Source organism: Prionailurus bengalensis, chromosome B1 (assembly GCF_016509475.1).
Source record: "Prionailurus bengalensis isolate Pbe53 chromosome B1, Fcat_Pben_1.1_paternal_pri, whole genome shotgun sequence".
Taxonomy (NCBI): Eukaryota; Metazoa; Chordata; class Mammalia; order Carnivora; family Felidae; genus Prionailurus; species Prionailurus bengalensis.
Genome location: NC_057344.1, coordinates 200,088,198 through 200,105,435, shown reverse-complemented (window position 1 = coordinate 200,105,435; position 17,238 = coordinate 200,088,198). Strand labels below are relative to the sequence as shown.

General features: G+C 51.6%; 1 protein-coding gene across 5 annotated transcripts in view; it reads left to right on the top strand.

Moving 5' to 3' along the window:
- STX18 (syntaxin 18) overlaps window positions 1–17,238 on the top strand; it is a 123,386-nt gene that overhangs the window by 76,323 nt on the left and 29,825 nt on the right. For 4 of the 5 annotated variants that reach the window (XM_043572979.1, XM_043572982.1, XM_043572981.1 and 1 more), the window contains 3 exons: window positions 6,710–6,825; window positions 8,576–8,653; window positions 8,818–8,884. In XM_043572979.1, the coding sequence (XP_043428914.1) occupies window positions 6,710–6,825; window positions 8,576–8,653; window positions 8,818–8,884 (261 nt within the window). Of the gene's footprint in view, window positions 1–6,332; window positions 6,458–6,709; window positions 6,826–8,575; window positions 8,654–8,817; window positions 8,885–17,238 lie in introns of those variants that run through there. The other variant, XM_043572978.1, reaches the window with a different exon arrangement.

Sequence of the window (17,238 nt, the reverse complement as noted above, 5' to 3'; positions counted from 1 at the left end):
GCAAAAAGTCCTTGCTTTTGGGGAACTTAGATTTTTGTGGGGGAAGACAGATAAACAAAATTAAAAAGTAAACGATACAGAGTGTTAGAGCAGGATAAGTGCTTTTAGGAGGAGGGGGAGGGGAAAGTGGCTAGAAAACGTCAGAAAGGGTACAGTCTTATTAGGGTAGGTCAAGGCAGGCCTTATTAAGAGGGGGACGTTCAGTAAACACCTAAAAGACGGGATCAGTTTATGTAAATATCTGGGGAAAGAACATTCCAGAAGAGGGCAGCCAGCAAGTATAAAGGTCCCGGTGTAGGAGCATGTCTGGAACGCTGCAGGAGCAGCAAGGGGGCTGGTGTGACGGGGTAGGAGGGTTGGGGCCTAGGTGAGGATGAGCTCAGAGAGGCAGCAGGAGCCAGATCTTACAGCCCATCTTAAGGATCTTGTAGCTTTTGCACGGACCTTGGCTTCTATTCTAATTGGGCGGGGGGAGGCCACTGGAAGGTCTTGTAAGGACGAGTGATAGGACATGACTCACTTTGTAACAGCATCAGCATGGCTGCTGTGTTAGGAGAGGCCAGAACAGCAGACCTGCAAGGAGGCTCCAGTTAAATCCAGGCGAGGGATGTCATGGCATCGGGGACCAGAGACAGGGCAGTGGGTGTGACAACAAGAGGTCAGATTCTGGAAATATTCTGAAGGTCGAGTCAAGGAGCGGGTTTGAGAAGAGCAGGCAGGGGCTCAAGGTGGGGCACATTCGTGACACAAATTCAACATCTGATTGGACGGTTAGATATTCGTGCCTCAAGTTCTCGGAGAGGTTCGGGCTGAGATAGAAGTTTGGGACTTGTGGGCATAAAGCTGGTATTTGCACTGCTAAAGCCACAAGACCAGACCAACTCACCCAGCGGGCAGTGTGGAGAGATTTCAGGGACTGGGCCATGAAATGTCCATCTTTAAGTGTTCAGGGGGCTAAGAGGTGTCCACAGAAAGCCTGAAAACGAGCAGTGGGTGAGGTAGGAGGAAATCAGGAGGGTGGTGTCGTGGAGGCCAGAGGAAGAACACTTGAGTCAGGGAGGGGAAGCCCCCGGTTCCTCCCAGTGTGTGCAGTGTAACTGGGTAAGGGCTGAGCCCCTGTGGGGGCCGCTGGTGCCCTGGGAGCGAGGAGGGTAAAGTCTCCTTGGATTGGGGTCAAGAAACAGTGGTCCAGATGCTGGGGACCTGGGTGCAAACTTACTGGAGAAGTTTCACCTTTAAGAAGAGAGAAATTAGCAGTCGTTCTTAGGAGACATGGAATTGAGAGGTTTTGTTTCATTTTATTTGTTTAAAATGGGAGAATAATGCCACATTTGGGGGAAAGATCCAGTAGACGGGGGGAAAATGCTATTGGTAACTAACATAGGTAGCGTTCGCTCTGTGCTGGCCCCGACTAGGCGCTGCGTGCACATGGTCGATGGTGCAGGGGCGAGAAGGAGCATTGCGGGGGCTGCCCTGGTGTCCGGTGGGGCAGAGCTGGTAGGTGGACATCCACCCTGGACGCGGAGTGAAGGTAGTGTCCGCGGGCCCAGCGGAGGAGGCCGGGAGGAGTGGGGGAGCCTGGGGGCATTCTCCAAAACCGGGAAGCAGTTATCGCTCACCCTGAGGACGGCTTGAGGAGCACTGGTGGGGGGGGGAGGGGGGGCGGAGAAGGAGCGAGGGAAGGCACGTGGAGCACACCTGCCCGGCACCGTTCGGGACCCACCCGATGGAGCCAGTCTTGTGATGTCTGTCTGTCTGATTTCCACTTGTTCCTAAACTCAGCTAAACAGTGTACAGTTAACTGTTGGTCTTACCATTGGCCACCGCCGTCCTTGGTCTCGTTCCCACTCCCCGGCCTCCTTCTTGGAGCCAGACTTTGCTGAGTGGCCCTCTGGAGGTTAGGATTAAAATAGTCAGATCAGTTCGACAAGACCCGGGCAAGCAGGTGGTTTTTGAGTGCCCGTCACGGGAAAGCGGCCTGTTGCCGCAGCGTCTAGATGGCACCGTGTCTTCTGCCCTTTCAGTTGGTCGGCCGTGGCTTGTGGCCTCCGGCCTGCCACAGTCTGTGGCCACGATACTGAATGTCACAGTGACTTTTCCCTTTTCCTTAAAACAAGAGCATAGAACTTCAGAAAGCCGTCCTTTGTCACTTAAAATCTCCTTTAGTTTCCTCAGATTTTATCATCAAATGATTCTAAAAGCCCATTTGCCCTGGTTCCTTTTTTCAAAACAAAGTGTCGGTCATGGAACATTTGGTCTCCAGATCAGTACTTCTGTCCTTTTCAACTGCATTATAAGGACGAGCCTTAACGGCGGTTTCTTTCTTCCTTACTTCCAGCTCTTTCACTCCTCTGTGTTTTCTACTAATGTCTGCTGCTCACCCAGGCCCCAGATCCCCGGAGCTGATGAGGCTGTGCCTCCAACATCTCTTCCGTCCCTGACAGCTTTATGTCTCAGATCCGTCACCTCTTCCCAGTCCCTGCCATCACCCACACCCTGCCCAGTGCCCCTTTCTTAAATTTCAGCCCAGCAGAAATGTACTAGCACCTGCCTCTTACACAGCGTAGGGAGACAGAGATGAATAAGGCAGGATTCTCTGTCTAGTTTCGATAACCCGTTGACTGATCCTCCCCCTCCGTTCCACCTAATGAGATACTGCCACATTGATCTTCACGAGGCTGAGCCCTTCGATGGGCTGCAGAATGCAGCTCCTTCCGCTGGCACTGGAGACCCACCAAGAGCTCGTAGCTCTACCTGTTCTGTGCTCTGGCCAAATCGAACCGCTGACTGTTCTCCAGATAGCCTCGCTCTCTCCTGATTCCGTCCCGTGACTTAGGAAGAGTGTCCACTCTGGTCTCCCCATGGCCACATCCTGCCTTTCAAGATTTGGTTCATAGATCGCCTTCCTCCCCGTCAACTAGTGGGAAAAAAGCGTCCTGTCTTCTGAACCCTTCCCTTTTGTGGCACGAGAGACCCCCCGGGTGGTGGTTAAGAGCCAGGATGCCTTGGTTCAAATTCCAGCTCTGCTAATTGCTAGTTGTGTGACCTTGGCAAGTTACTTAACCCCTCTGTGCCTCAGTTGCTTCGTGTGTAAAATGAAAAGTGTCATAGTTCCCACCTCGTAGAGTTTTGAGAAATAAATGGGGAAACATATGCGAAGCACTTAACACAGTGAGTTGTATTCATGCGCAGAAGGCGTTACAGAACTGTTCGCCTCTGTGATGTGCGAGCATATATGTGAGCCCGTGGATGTTGCCCATCATGATGTAGTTTACTGAGAGCAGGGTCTGTGTTCACATCTGAAGCCCAGACATTAACGGGGTAATCCCGTGCCGTCTGTTGGGCGTATACTGTGGACAGGGTTCTGTACTTGCCCCTATGTAATATTTATAGCAAAGATAAGACTGTAGCCTTTAACGTTTGTCCGTACCTTTCCAGTAACCTTTGAAACAGAGTAGAAAATCATTTACACTCTTCTCTCTCTTCCTTACCCTCAGGAAGCATTTAACTGCATATTAAAGTAATGGGCAGAGTGCCAGCGGTATTCTGTGATTTTGAACTTGCCCCTTTTTAACATACAGAGCAAGCAAATAATTAAAAAAAATACATATATTCTTTTAGATTTCTAAACCTGTAAATAAACTTCCCAGTTTCTTCTTCCTTTCCCCCTGAAGTAAATTGACTAGTCCAGACCTATATACCTAACATGGTTTCCTTTCATTGAATCTAATATTTCGGTAAATTGAGGTCTGTAATGAAATTACCCCGCTGTACCTTGTAAAGGAAGTAAATAAAATTAAAGTTTGATGAATTTCTATATACGTGTCCTATGAGAATATATATTTTTTGGAATTTATTTGCCAGATAGTTCACCTTTTCAAAATAGTAATAATTTTGTTACTGCGATACTTAACGTGTCACCAGCAAGCCTTCATCACTTTTGACAGACATGTTTCAAATGGCCATTATGTAGCTGGTGCTCTTTTTAAATTATCACAGAGAAACAGGAGTTTGAACTTTCTTCCAAGTTGGCTCTGTGTCCTCACCTGTCATGTCCTCAGGTCCGCGTGCCGCCTAAACATCTGTTCCCCGCCCCCCCCCCTCCCCCCCCCCCCCCCCCCCCCGCCCCCATGCCTGCTGTGCTGGGCGCCCTGGGCTTCGCCACATCCCTGCACGTCCAGTCAGTCCTCAGCCTGTTCGGTCTTTCTAGGACCTGCTGTGCCTCCTTCCCACCAACGTGGCCTCAGCCCGGGGTCTCTTCATGTCTTCCCATAGCCATGACCAGGCCACCCGGTTCTGCTCTCATCTGCCTCCAGGCCAGCCACCGCAGAGGGCCCCGCACAAAGTGCAGATTCCTCTGTTTAACATCCTCCTTGGGCACCTGGGTGGCTCAGCTGGTTGAGGATCTAATTCCTGATCTTGGCTCAGGTCGTGATCCCCGGGTCGTGGGATTGAGCCCCACGTCAGGCTCTGTGCTGACCATGGAGCCTGCATAAGATTCTCTCTCTCTCTCTCTCTCTCTCTCTCTCTCTCTCTCTGCACCCTGTCCCCTGCTTGTGTGCTCGCTCTCTCTTTCTCTAGAATAAAAAAAAAAAAAACAAAACACATCCTCCTGTGACTGCACCAGCAGGCCCCAACCTCTGTATCCCAAGGGCTCCTCTGCAGCTGACAGCGGTTGGAGTATTTGTGTGGTCTTCGTGTTTGGGGGGAAACCTATCGATGCTGGAGAAGTAGCTGTTGCAGGTTCAGCACAGTTTTAAGTGAACGTGTATTTATCAAAACACTGTCCGTGTTCCTTTGAGAAATAGTGTCGACATTGCTCTACATTCACTGTGGAGACACCGACCGTGCACGTGTCCCTGCAGCGACTCGAGGCCCCGAGAGCCCCATAGCGTGGACGCTCAGTTTGTGGGGACCGCCCGGTGTATTCCTGTTTTCCCTTCCACACTCAGATTAGCCTTGCGTAGACCGTCTGTCGTGTGGTAATCCGGGCACTGACCCGCGGGCTGGGGATTTGTAGCAGGTCTTTTTCGCTGTCCCCTGTGGGAGTGTCCCCCGCCGTGCCGGCCTGGCACCGCCCTGCGCAAACTGACCTCTCCCGCCTTGGGCCCCACTGTCCACTTGCAGACCGACACCATCCAGCACAGTTTCTCGTGCCCCTTCCTCCTCCCCAGGTACCTGTGGCCTGGTGCCTGCCCTGTGCGGGGATCAGAAATAAGCCTTGTTCAGCTTTGGACCCCTGACCCCTGCCGCAGTGCCAGCCTATGGGGTTTAGTATAAAAGTGAACGAATGGATGAATCGCAAGGATCAAATAAGTAAACAAAATACGCGTAAGGCGTTGAGAGTAGAGTCTGGTGCAAAACCACCTGTTCAGCTACCGTGTGCGGGACACCGTTTTAGGTCTTGGGGAAACAGAAAGGAAAAAGATGAAATCCCCGCTTTCGTGAAGCTGACGTTCTCCTGGGAGGAGAGAGACGTCACTGCTTCGGGGAGAAGTAAGTGTGTGAGGCCAAGGAAGCCGGTGAGGAGGAGATGGCAAGGGAGGAGCAGTGCGGTCCGGAGTGTCCCAGCCTGTGTCACAGAGCGGAGCAGAAGGTGACTCTGGAGCTCAGAGACAGCAGCGTAATCCCCAGCACAGGCGCTGAGAAGCGGTGACGGGGCCGGTGCCGGGGGCGAGCCAGGGGGTGGTCGCGGAAGCCGGCTGTGATCAGAGATCCGAATGCGGAGGAGGCGCGCGTGCACGGCTGCGGGAAGACCACCCGCCGGATGCGGAAGTGGCAGGCCGCGCAGGGTCGGGGGCGCGCGTGGTTGATCGGGGGCAACAAAGCAGCCGGTGCAGGCGGGGTGCAGGGCAGGAGGGTGAGTGTCAGGAAGTAGGTCACACGTCAGGCCGGGCCGATCGGGGGGACTTGGTGTTTCATCCCCGGTGAGGATGAGTGGCTGGCAGGGCTAGCGGATGGGGACGGAATGAACTGAGTCTGCACATTATCCGAGGTCCCTTCTGACCTGATATTTTGTGACCCTAAATTCAGTGATAATGTCTCGAGTGTTTCATTCGAGTGTTAATAATAATGCTGCCACCCCTGCCCGGCTCTTAGGAAGACGAGCGAGGTACTAGAATTACAACGTTTTGAGTTTCCCGGCGCTGCGTTATCGCAAGCCAGCGCCCTCGCCAGCTCAGTCACGTTTGAGGTCTTTAACTTAGTATCAGGGGGAAATGAAATGGTCTGAAAGCCCTTTAATTGTGAGTTTCCGAGACGGTGTGTGGGAAGACGGCAGCCTGACACCTTTTCACACGCACCCGCAGGGCCTCCACGGCACAGGCCTCCTGACGTTCGTCAACTTCTGCCCTCGTGTTATGGGAAAGCCTTCAGTAGCTGCCCCTGTTCTTAAAGCGAGAGCCCACATGCCTGCCAAGGCCTGCTCGCCTCGCCCTGGCCGGACTGGCGGCTGCAGGTGGGTCTCTGCAGGAAGCTCTGCCTACCTAGCGGCCTTCGCCGGTGTTGGCTCCGCTATTTAGCCCCTGTTTCTCCCACCTCACAGCCTGGTCGGTTCCTCTTCCCCACCTCCGGTCTCAGCGTAAACGTAACGTCCGCAGGGAAGCTCTCTCTTCCCTTCCCGCCCCGTCCACACAGCAGTGGCGGTCATTTGCTGCTGCTCTAACGTTTTGTCTCCCCTCCCCACCTTTTTTTTTTTCTCTCTTTTTAGCCACATCATGTCTGAGTACGGGAGGATGACAGACACAGAGCGAGACCAGATAGACCAGGACGCTCAGACGTTCATGAGGACCTGCTCTGAAGCGATTCAGCAACTGCGAACACAAGGTGAGGTGCTCTGAGCCGCCAGCGCGACTGATCGGATGAGGCTCGTGCGCACAGCTGGCTGACGCTCTGTCTTGTGTCCCTGCTCAAGTGTAGGTTTCAGGACTTTAAAATTCTTCTTTTCTTGATCAGCGTGTTAACCTAAGCCGTTAAAAGTAGGGAAGAGGCCGTGGTTCGGGTTACGCGGGTCGGGGAGGGGGTAGCAAGGACCTCTCCAGGCACAACCAAACATTTCGTAAGGGTGCCGGGGCACAGCGGACGGATGGTGTGTGCGTGCCTGTGTTGTGTGTGGCGTTCAGGGGGCCGTTGTCGAGGCACGTGGATGAGGACGGAAGACGGTCATCTCCGCGCTCTAGCTGTAGTATTGGACTTTGGGATCCAACTGTCGTGCCGAAGAGGAGGGCTGTGGAGCCAGGGGGGGCTGATGTGCCCACCCCAGCCCCACCACATTCTGCCCAGACGGCTTTGGCAAGTCACTTAACCGCCTTAGGCCTCAGTTTCTTCGTCTATAAAATGGAGACAGTGCCAGGGCGTATCTCTTTGGGTTGTTACGAGAATTCAGTTGAATTCAGCCCATGCTTAGAGCCATAGTTGGCACTTGGGTTATTAGTCACTTGCTTCCACTGATGTTTCACTTTTATCGAGGCAGTGAGATAGCTTCCCAAATCGTATATCCTCCTGGATTCTTTCGTAGCGTGCTTAGACGGATACAGATTGCGTGAAATAGCCCAAAGTTCGGAGTGGGCAGATGGCTGCTGTGTTCTTGACACTGACTTCTACCTGGGAAGCTTCCATCACAGCCCTGAAGGGCCATTGGAGCCTGATGACAGCTATGGGCATTCTTGCCCGAGAAATACACGTACACACAAAATTTTGTGTGCAGTCTCACGGATCCGCTGAATCGCTCAGGGGAATCTCAGGTTACGCAGCTGTATAATAAAAACGTGATTCATGTCCTGTCCCCCTAAGGGCCTGTACATTCATTGAAATCACCTAGAAAATACATGATTGTGAATAAAATCAGCAATTAGGTACCAAACCGTGTGAGCTTGGGCTTCTTGTTGACTGAACCGTGGCAGTTTCTTTGTGTGTACAACAGAGCTCCAAATTGCCTTTGGGATTAGCAGTAATATATGCTAAGTGCTGCCAGAGGGCCTGCCCGCCGCAGGCACCCGGTCTCCCAGTGAGTGGGAGCTGTCCTGCCACAACGGATGGCATGGACTCGAAGACAGCGTGATAGTTGCGGAAGCCGGGCATCCTTGTGGCTAAGACAGTCCAGGAAGGTTTCCTTGAGAAGGAAGGCTTACCTCCAGGTCTGAGGGGCGCTTGGAACGTGAATGGCGGAGGGGGAGGACGGAGCATTCCAAGCCGGAAAACAGCACCGACCGGCCGGCTGGTGTGTGGTTTGAGTTTGATTTAAACATGTTCCTTGAAGGTCAGCTTGAGCCTTGGATGCTGTCAGTACCAACGGGGTCAGCTCTCCAGAAGTGAGCCACATCGAGTACGAGCCCTGCGTGCTGTAATAAACCATAAATTCTTTGACTGTGGTTTTTCTACAGGTTTAATCTCTTGCTCGTGCGAAGCCCAGTAAATCTTACTCTTTTGCAAATGGAATGGCACTTGACAGAAGGCTTGTTTTACAGCCGTATTTTTAAAAATACTTTCAATAGGGAAACTGTTCTAAGGAAGCTGATGGATTGTTCTTCGGTGTAATTGAATACGGAGACCTGACTGTTGTCCTTTTCTGTTCCAGCCCACAAGGAGATACACTCCCAGCAAGTGAAGGAGCACAGGAGTGCCGTTTTGGATTTCATTGAAGATTACTTGAAAAGTATTTCATTTTATCTTAAGGGTCAAATGTGGCATTGCACGATAGACGTGATGCAAGATGTAGCTTTGCTAGCTGAAGACCATAGTGTCTCGTTATGTTTCGTGACACCCTTGCCTGACAAGCGGTTTTAAATGGTCTCTGTTCTGGTGTTTTCCCTACAACAGGAGTTTGTAAACTTTACTCAGAACAAAGAGCCATCCGAGTTAAGCGAGTGGTGGATAAGAAGAGACTGTAAGTATTGTCTCTGTTGGTGTTCCATAATTAATAATGGTAATAACGACAACGGACGTTTGTAGAGTCTTCATACTTTACAATGTACGGAGCTCGGGTGTCCTCGGAAAATGCCATAGCCAGGCCTTACTGAGCCCTGACTGTGCTGGGCACGGTACCAGATTCGTCGCGAGCTCGCAGCTGCCCTACGGGGCAGGTACTGTTGTTATCCCCGATTTCCGGACAGGGCGGCCGCTGTGGGGCGGCTGTGGGGAACTCAGGAGGTAGCAGCTCTGCGGTTTGAGCCCAGGCTGTGTGGTTCAGAATTCATACTCACACCCATCCTGTGTAGATAACCCTGTGAGGCTCGCACGGTTTTAGCCATCTCACCTCTTTCTCTTTGCGCCCCCCCTTCCCCGCCGCCTCCCCCGTGCCGCTCCTCGTGGTCTCTCAGAGTGTTTTCCTGAGGCCGGAGCTGGGGCGCAGCAGCCAGTGAGGCCCCCCCACCCAGCTCACCCACGGCACGCACCTCCCTTCTAACAAGGCACCCGCTCGGTGCCGGGCGCTGTCACGAACCCTCTTTGGCAGGTGAGGACATTAGAGCCCCAGCAGGTTAAATGACTTGCCCAAGGCCACACAGCCAGGAAGCAGCAGAGCCACGCTTCGGTATCTCCCGTGGCACATGTCTGTCCCCCCGAGCTGTCCTCCCTGGGGGAGCACGTGCTGGCTTGTGGGGCACAGGGACTCAAGACTGCTTCCCCTCCAGCTGCCCAGCCTGAGACAGGGTTCTTAAATGAGCGAGGAGCAAAGGTCTGGGCTTCAACTCTTGACCACCTCTGAACTGGTCTTGAGAAGACTGGAGGGTGTTCTTTCAGAAGGTAACAGTGCGTACTATTGGGCGGCAGCTTTTCTTAATTCCGATTGTGTCGAGACCCCCAGCGCCAGCCCCGGTTTGGTGCTGCACTAGCAGGGCCTGTGGGACTCAGGGCCGAGATCACCTGCGGTGAGAGGGCACGGAGCAGACGGCGACGGGAAAGGGCACCCAGGCGAGGTGCAGAGGAAGCCAGGAGTGGGCTTCTAAGGGTCCCCTCCAGTGGAGTCACACAGGATGTGACTTGTGACCACTTGTGTGAACTGGCCACTGGGGAAGCTTATTAGAAGCTCACTGGCCCAAGGATTTTACTGGGGGGCTGCTCACAAAGGCGCCTTCTGCTTGGCACTTACCAAAATTCCAGACTCCCAGAAGGAAAGCCTGTGTTCCGCATGAACCACACTGTTTGCACAACGGTTCAAGCACAGGGAGCCACTCTTAGCAGTTAGGGTTGCGGGAACCCTCCCGAAGTCCCAGTTCCCAGACACCAGCCCGGGGCTGGTGCACAGGTCTTTCCAGAGAGCAGTCTCGGGCCTGCACGGATACTTGTCCCCATGCTGGTGAGACGCATTTGAAATTGTAAATGCCAACAAGTGGAAGCATTTGCAGGGGATACTAAGTGGATACGTTAATGTGTTACCTGTCGGCAAATAATTACTTGTTTATTACACAAGGCAATGAGGAGAGGCAAGGAGAGAGAGAGAGAGAGAGAGAGAGAGAGAGACTGCCCTCAAGGAGCTAAGACTCAGGCTGGTTGCTATGGAAACATGAAAAGGTAGCCAGTTTCATCAGGATGTCTCATAACTAATTAGCAAGTTCAGAAGGGGAAACGGTGCCATCGAGTAGCAGCATCGTGCCTCAGAGCTCAGACTCTACGCCAGACAGCCTGTGTTCCTGTCCCCCCTCTGCCACTTACCAGCTGTGTGACTTTGGGACGATTGCTTGACTTCTCTACGCCTTCGTTTCCTCACTCGTGAATTGGAGAAATTCAAAATACCTACGTTGGTGGGTTGTGAGAACAAAATGCATGGGTGTATGTAGGGCAAGCATTCGCATGTGTTCATTTGGACTGTTACCTCCGGTGAAGCGTTTACCGCGTCTTTACCAGTGTGTCAGCTTTTTTCATCCGATCCCCGACATTTGATCCTCCCTGTTAATATTAAGTATGAGCATCTGGTTTTGTAGAGGAAATTGAGGCCCGGGGAATCTGGGTGACTTGCCCCGCCCCCCACACCCGCAGCAAGGTTTGAACACCGGGGCAACGTGGCGGATTTCTCAGCAGGCTTTGCGTTGGATCCCAGAAAGGGACGACAGAGAAGGCAGGCAGTCCAGGCTTGGGGAGGGGTGTGGGAGGAGGGGTGCCCAGAGCCGGCCCTGAAGAAGAAGAGTGGGCTCTGGCCGCGTGTGACTTACCGTCCACACGGGGTGGCGGTCACTCTGCCTCCCAGCCACCAGCCGGAGAGGCACCCGTTTCTGCTTCCCCAGCCAAGCGGACCCCGGCACTTGAGACTCAACAGGCACCCCGGGTCAAGTGAGAACGGGCTTTTGCTGCCACCGCCTCAGTTCTTGGTTCTCAGCGGAGGTTTTGACCAATTAACGTCAGTCAGATGGGAGTTGTTCTCATTTCCACAAGTCAAGTACAGCCTCGTCTCCTGCCGGATAGCTGCCCTGTGCCAGTTACTTTGAGCAAAAGACCTTGAGGGAAATAACTGTGTGACCCTCACAGTGTAGTCCAGCCTCCTTCTAGCTCTTTCCTCACCTTGTCCCAGAAGACATTGCCCAAAACATGCATGAAATTTTACCACTCTCTTGCTCCCCATGTCTTACCAAAGCAGAGCTTCGTAGCATGGCATTCAAGGCTCGTGATTGGACAGCGGCCTTTGCCTCTTGGTCGGTCCCTGTGGATCTCTGCTCTGACCATACGTGACTCCGTCCGTGTTCTGAAGAGGCCTTGTGCTTTGAAGCCCTCATGCCTTAATGCTCGCTGACTTCTCTGCCCAGAACGCCTTTCACGGAACCCTACATCTTCTGTCCTCCCTTCCCTCCTCTGGCAAGCAAACTGATTTATCCTTCCAGCTCCAGTTAGGATGCTGCTTGCTCTCCAGAGACTCCCTGGCTCCCGCAGGCCGTGCTGGTGGCTCCTTTCTGTGTGGGTCCCCTGCTCACCGTCATGGACCGTGTCACCCACATGCTCTCTGAGGGCTGCCGTCGCACCACCCGAGCCCATTACGTGGCACCATGCCTGGCCTGGCCTGGGGAGGCCACTCACTGAGGGCTCTCGAGTGAAAGAGTGACAGGGTGCCTGAAGATAAGTTGCCTGTGAGGGTTTTTATCGTCAAGTCGGATCTGTGGGAACTTTGCGTTTGTATTTTTTTTTTTTTAATTTTTTTTTCAATGTTTATTTATTTTTGAGACAGAGAGAGACAGAGCATGAACGGGGGAGGGGCAGAGAGAGAGGGAGACACAGAATCGGAAACAGGCTCCAGGCTCCGAGCCATCAGCCCAGAGCCCGACGCGGGGCTCGAACTCACGGACCGCGAGATCGTGACCTGGCTGAAGTCGGACGCTTAACCGACTGCGCCACCCAGGCTCCCCATGTATTATTTTGTTTTGATTGGTGATGGTTATTGATAAAAAATCATCCTCATAAAACAGATTCGAAAAACCCAAGGGCTCATGTTTTATGGCAGTGTTGTTACTATCATGTTTCTTTCGTTCTTGGCAAAAGTAAAGCCTATTTATTAGTTAAGGAACTGCTTGTTTTCAATCTGTCATAGTATAGGATAAAAGATACTCTGCTGGTATTTTTTTCAGACAAGGTGATGGCACACTAATCTCTCCTATCAAAGGGCACTTACTTGGATGAGATGTTTGCTCACGTAGCCAGAAGTAGTCTCAGCTGACCTTTCTGCAGTTCCCTGTCTATGACTGTTTTCTTAGAAGGGTAGCACCCTTGTTAAATGTGACTTTTTTCTTCCATTCCCCTGGCAACTGTACAGCAAAAGGAAAAAAACAAATACGAGATAGAGATCATGGATGTTCTACAAAGCCTGAAATATTTACCATCTGGCCCTTTACAGAAAAAGTGTGCCGACCCCTGGCTTACAACAGGCTTTCTGAGGTGAAGGACCGCTTTTTTGTTGTTTGTTCTTTGCCATCCATCGTGGATGGAGGTGTATTCCACTGCGCAGGTCGGGTTCACAGCTTGGGGCGCGGGCGACCCTGCCACCATAGTTTGAGCTGAACTGATGAGCAGGATGTGTTTCTGATGAAGGGGCAACGTCAGATCGCCGTAAATGTCTCTGTGTGTTTACTCTGTGTTTTTATCCTCGTCTTGCAGCAGACCAGTAGCAAACAGTCGGTAGCCTGGTGCTGGTCTGCGGAGCCCCCTTTGTGCGGCCCTGGCTTGCTGCCCAGTAGATACCTGTGTGGGTGTGGAGATGACTTGCTCAAGGTGGCGTGAGGTTCTCCTGCTGTGGGAGCGCACGGTGCCTGTGCCAGAGGAGATACCTTCGTCTGAAAGTCACTTTTGAAATGATGGAACGATACTGAAAATATCTTTTTTCTACCTAGAGCCTTTGTTGGGGGCAGAAAAGAAGTGTAAGAGCCATACTTAACTCTGGAACATGGATCACTTTTCTCTAACTTTTGTATCAGGGCAAGAAGTTGTTCCACACGTTTTCTTGTTTCAAAACTGAAAAATCTGTTTCTCTCCCTCTTTCTGCTCTTCTCAAAATTTTTTTTGTTTTTGTTTTTTGAGAAAGAGTGAGGCTGCAGAGGGAGGGAGGGAGGGAAGGGGGCGAGAGAGAGAGAAAGAGAGAGAGAGAGAGGGAGGGAAAGAAAATGAACGAATGGAAATATGTCACGTAGGCCCAGCGTGCGTGGGGCTCCATCATCATGACCTGAGCTGAAATCAAGAGTTGGATGCTCAAATGACGAAGCTACCCAGGCACCCCTGTTTTTCTCAGATTTTAAATAGAATCCCAAGATTTTCAAATAAGGGATTTGGAAACAGATGTTGGCCAGGTGGAAACTGTGTTGATTGCAGTTAGGAAATGAGCAGCCTTCAGTTAGAGAAATCAATTTAAATAAATCATGGGGTATAAACTGATCATTCTGATGACTTTTTAAAAATTGCTTTTTTCAAAGTGCCTTCAACTAGTTAATTTGTAATTTCCCTGAGGATTGCAAGAGACATTCTGTGTATAATGAGATCTGTTTTTATCACTGTTAAAAAAAAAAAAAAAAAAAAGGGCTCTCAGCTTTGTCTACTGCATTGTAATCTTTTATTCATTTTAAATTGAAAACTGGCACATTAGCATACTCTCCACACAAAGGATCACAGACATTCCCAGAGCCCTTTATTTAAAAGTCAGTTAATGGGGCGCCTGGGTGGCGCAGTCGGTTAAGCGTCCGACTTCAGCCAGGTCACGATCTCGCGCTCCGTGAGTTCGAGCCCCGCGTCGGGCTCTGGGTTGATGGCTCAGAGCCTGGAGCCTGTTTCCGATTCTGTGTCTCCCTCTCTCTCTGCCCCTCCCCCGTTCATGCTCTGTCTCTCTCTGTCCCAAAAATAAAATAAACGTTGAAAAAAAAAATTAAAAAATAAAATAAATAAAAATAAAAAATAAAAGTCAGTTAAGCCCTTCTTCCTCAACAATTCAGTCCTGCAGCCCCGGGGTGGGGCAGGGTCAGGTGGGTGTGTAAAGCGGTGGGGGCCACAGCTCGGAAGGGTAGGTCAGGTCCTGAGCCTGAGTGGGGGGGGGAGGGGGGGGGGTGTGCCCTTGCGGGGGGGGAAGAGTGGCAGTGGAGGTGACCCCTTGGTTATATAATAGGATTGGTCAAACAAGTGAATACATAAGGATGATGGAAGCCGGTTTTGCACATTCCGGGAAGTGAAAGGGCTAAAACCAGAATGAACCCTGTGGTGATAGATTGGAATGAAAGGTACGGGTGCGAACTCATGGTTTGCAGTTTGCATAGATAGATGCGGAACTAACTATGGTTGTAAGTGAGTATGTATGTGTAGGTGTGCAAATGGCCTGGAAGCAGGGACACCCCAGTAGTGATAAGCATACTTAGCATTCAGATCTTGGCTTCTAAGTAGCAATTTCAGCTTCCAGGAACCAGAGCTCCTTGCAGAAATGGCTCCGTCTGGGGCCAGAGGAGGGAAAAGTATAAAATGAGCCTGGAACCTTTGTCATAGCAGGCAGCAGGGAAGGGCTCAGAGGATGATGGGGACATGGGAAAAGGACAGTCTGAAGGGGCTTCGACTGGCCAAATTTGAGACAGTTTGAGCATCAAATCAATGCGAGTAGCAGAAGATAACCTGAATAAAATAGGACATCTTGCATCCATCTAGATAGGAATCCGTGAGTGAGTACATTGAAGGTTTGGCATTGGTAACTCCATCGCATCAAAGCACTCCTTCCCCCAGTACTCAGACTTACAAAGCGGGAAGAGTAACTTCCGCAGTGGGGAAGCCTGGCAGCCACGACCTTAACCAAGTGACGGAGGGAAATCTGGGACAACCTGCTAGGAGGCCCTGGGGAGAACGTAGGTGAGTGTCACTCTTTTATGCCAAAGATGCATAATCTGTCTCCAACCGTGGGGAACAGCAGACAAACGCAAGCTGAGGGGCTTCTTAGAGGATAGCTGGCACGTTATTGTGTCTCAAGGTCATGAAACTCGGGGAAAGACTGAAGAACTGTTTACACCAGAGGAGCCTAACAAAAAATGACCACTGGATGCACTGTGTGATTTCGTTCTAAAGGATGTCCGCGAGACAGCTAGTCCAGTTAGAATGGGGTCCAGGGAAAGGCTGGAAGTCACGTGTCGACGCGAAATTCCCGATTTTTGATGGTTGTATCAAAGAATGCTCTTGTTTTCAGGGAATCCTGAAATACTCAGAGGGAAAAGGGCACCAGGTTGGCAATTTACTGTCTGATGGTTCAGGAGAAAGCGTTCTTTGTACTCAAGATTTTTGTGCATGTGATTGTTTCGCGACAAAATGAAAGCCTACAAGATCCCACGTCACATTTATTAGAATAGCCAAAATAAAAGTGACAGGTGTTGGGGGCGGGGGTGTGTGTGCAGCAGCTGGAACTCTCACCCACGGCTTCTGGGAGTATAAAAGAATTCTTTGTTAAATAGCCAAATAGTTCTCCAGAGGGCAGGGCCGTCCTTGACCCAGAGGTCCCACTGCTGGCTTCCCTGTGCCTCCATACCCTTGTGCCCTTACGTGCTTGGCAGAATATCACTCCTCTCTCAAGAGTGCGCCCAAGTGACTGCTCTGCGAAGCCCCTCGTAATTTCTACGCTTGGAGTTGGCAGTAGAAGGAATTTGTAGAATACTTACATTTTACATGGTACTTTTTTCATCTACCGTTTCATTTAGCCTTTGCGACAGCTTTGAGGTGCAATGTTACTTCCGGAAGCCAGGTTTCTCATTGTCACACACGTGAGGAGGGGAAAACCAGGATGAAGATCTGTTTCTTTGGGTTGGAACAAAAGCTACTGAAAGCCACTTTACAGATAAGGCAACTGAGGTCCAGCACTTAGAAGAGTAGCCAGGAGAGTATCGATTGTGTGCCGGCCTCCCCTGCTGGGTACGGCCTCGCGGATGGTCCCAGTCTTGGCGAGAACACTTTTAGAAGGCGCTGTCTTCTCCATCTTGCAGATGACCAAAACTCAAAGAGGATTGGGGAGAAAATGGTCACACTGCCAATAAGCGGCAGGCTAGAATTCAGGCTCCCTCTCCTCTCCAAACCCCATTTCTAAATGTACCTTTCTCGGTCAGCCAGACAGTGAGGTAAGGACCGTGTCTCTGACCGCCGGGCGACTTGTGGAGCCTGCCGGCCTAGAGGGTCTTCTTAGAAGGGCGGCAGGTTGGCGCTGCTGAGCAAACCGCCGAGGAGAAGGCCGCCCATCGCTCACACATGCGGCTACCACCCCCCCTCCCCACCCTCTCCCCTGCCGGTCTGTCGGGCCTCCTTAAATCATCCCGCACTTCCCACGCAACACCGACCTGGAAGAGCAGCCCCGGCTGGGCCAGCAGTCGGAGGCCGCACTGGGTCCCTTGCGCAGACTAGAGAGGGGTGGCCCCTCCCCCGGAGTTTTAAAACTGTTGATGGATTGTGTCAGCTGGTTTCTTCTGTCCCCATTGGTCTGCACCTTGGTAGAAGAAAAAGTGCATGTAGCCTTGGGATTGCACAAGACGTTTTCTTTATGAAACCACTCTGCCTTTTCTTACTGCGCCGTCATAATAGCCGTCGCGGTGGTGGTTAGGGTGGTAGGAACAGCCAGCTTGTGCAGCTCTTCGCATATGCTGTGCAGTGTGCTCAGCATTTGCATACTCGGCATTTGCATACTCAGCATTTGCATACAAGCCAGTGGAAGGTACCATGTTGAACAGAAGTAGTCAGAACTGGGGAGCCCCTGGGGGGCTCCGTCGGTTCAGCATCTGACTCCTGATTTGATTTCGGCTCAGGTCATGATCTAACTGTTCA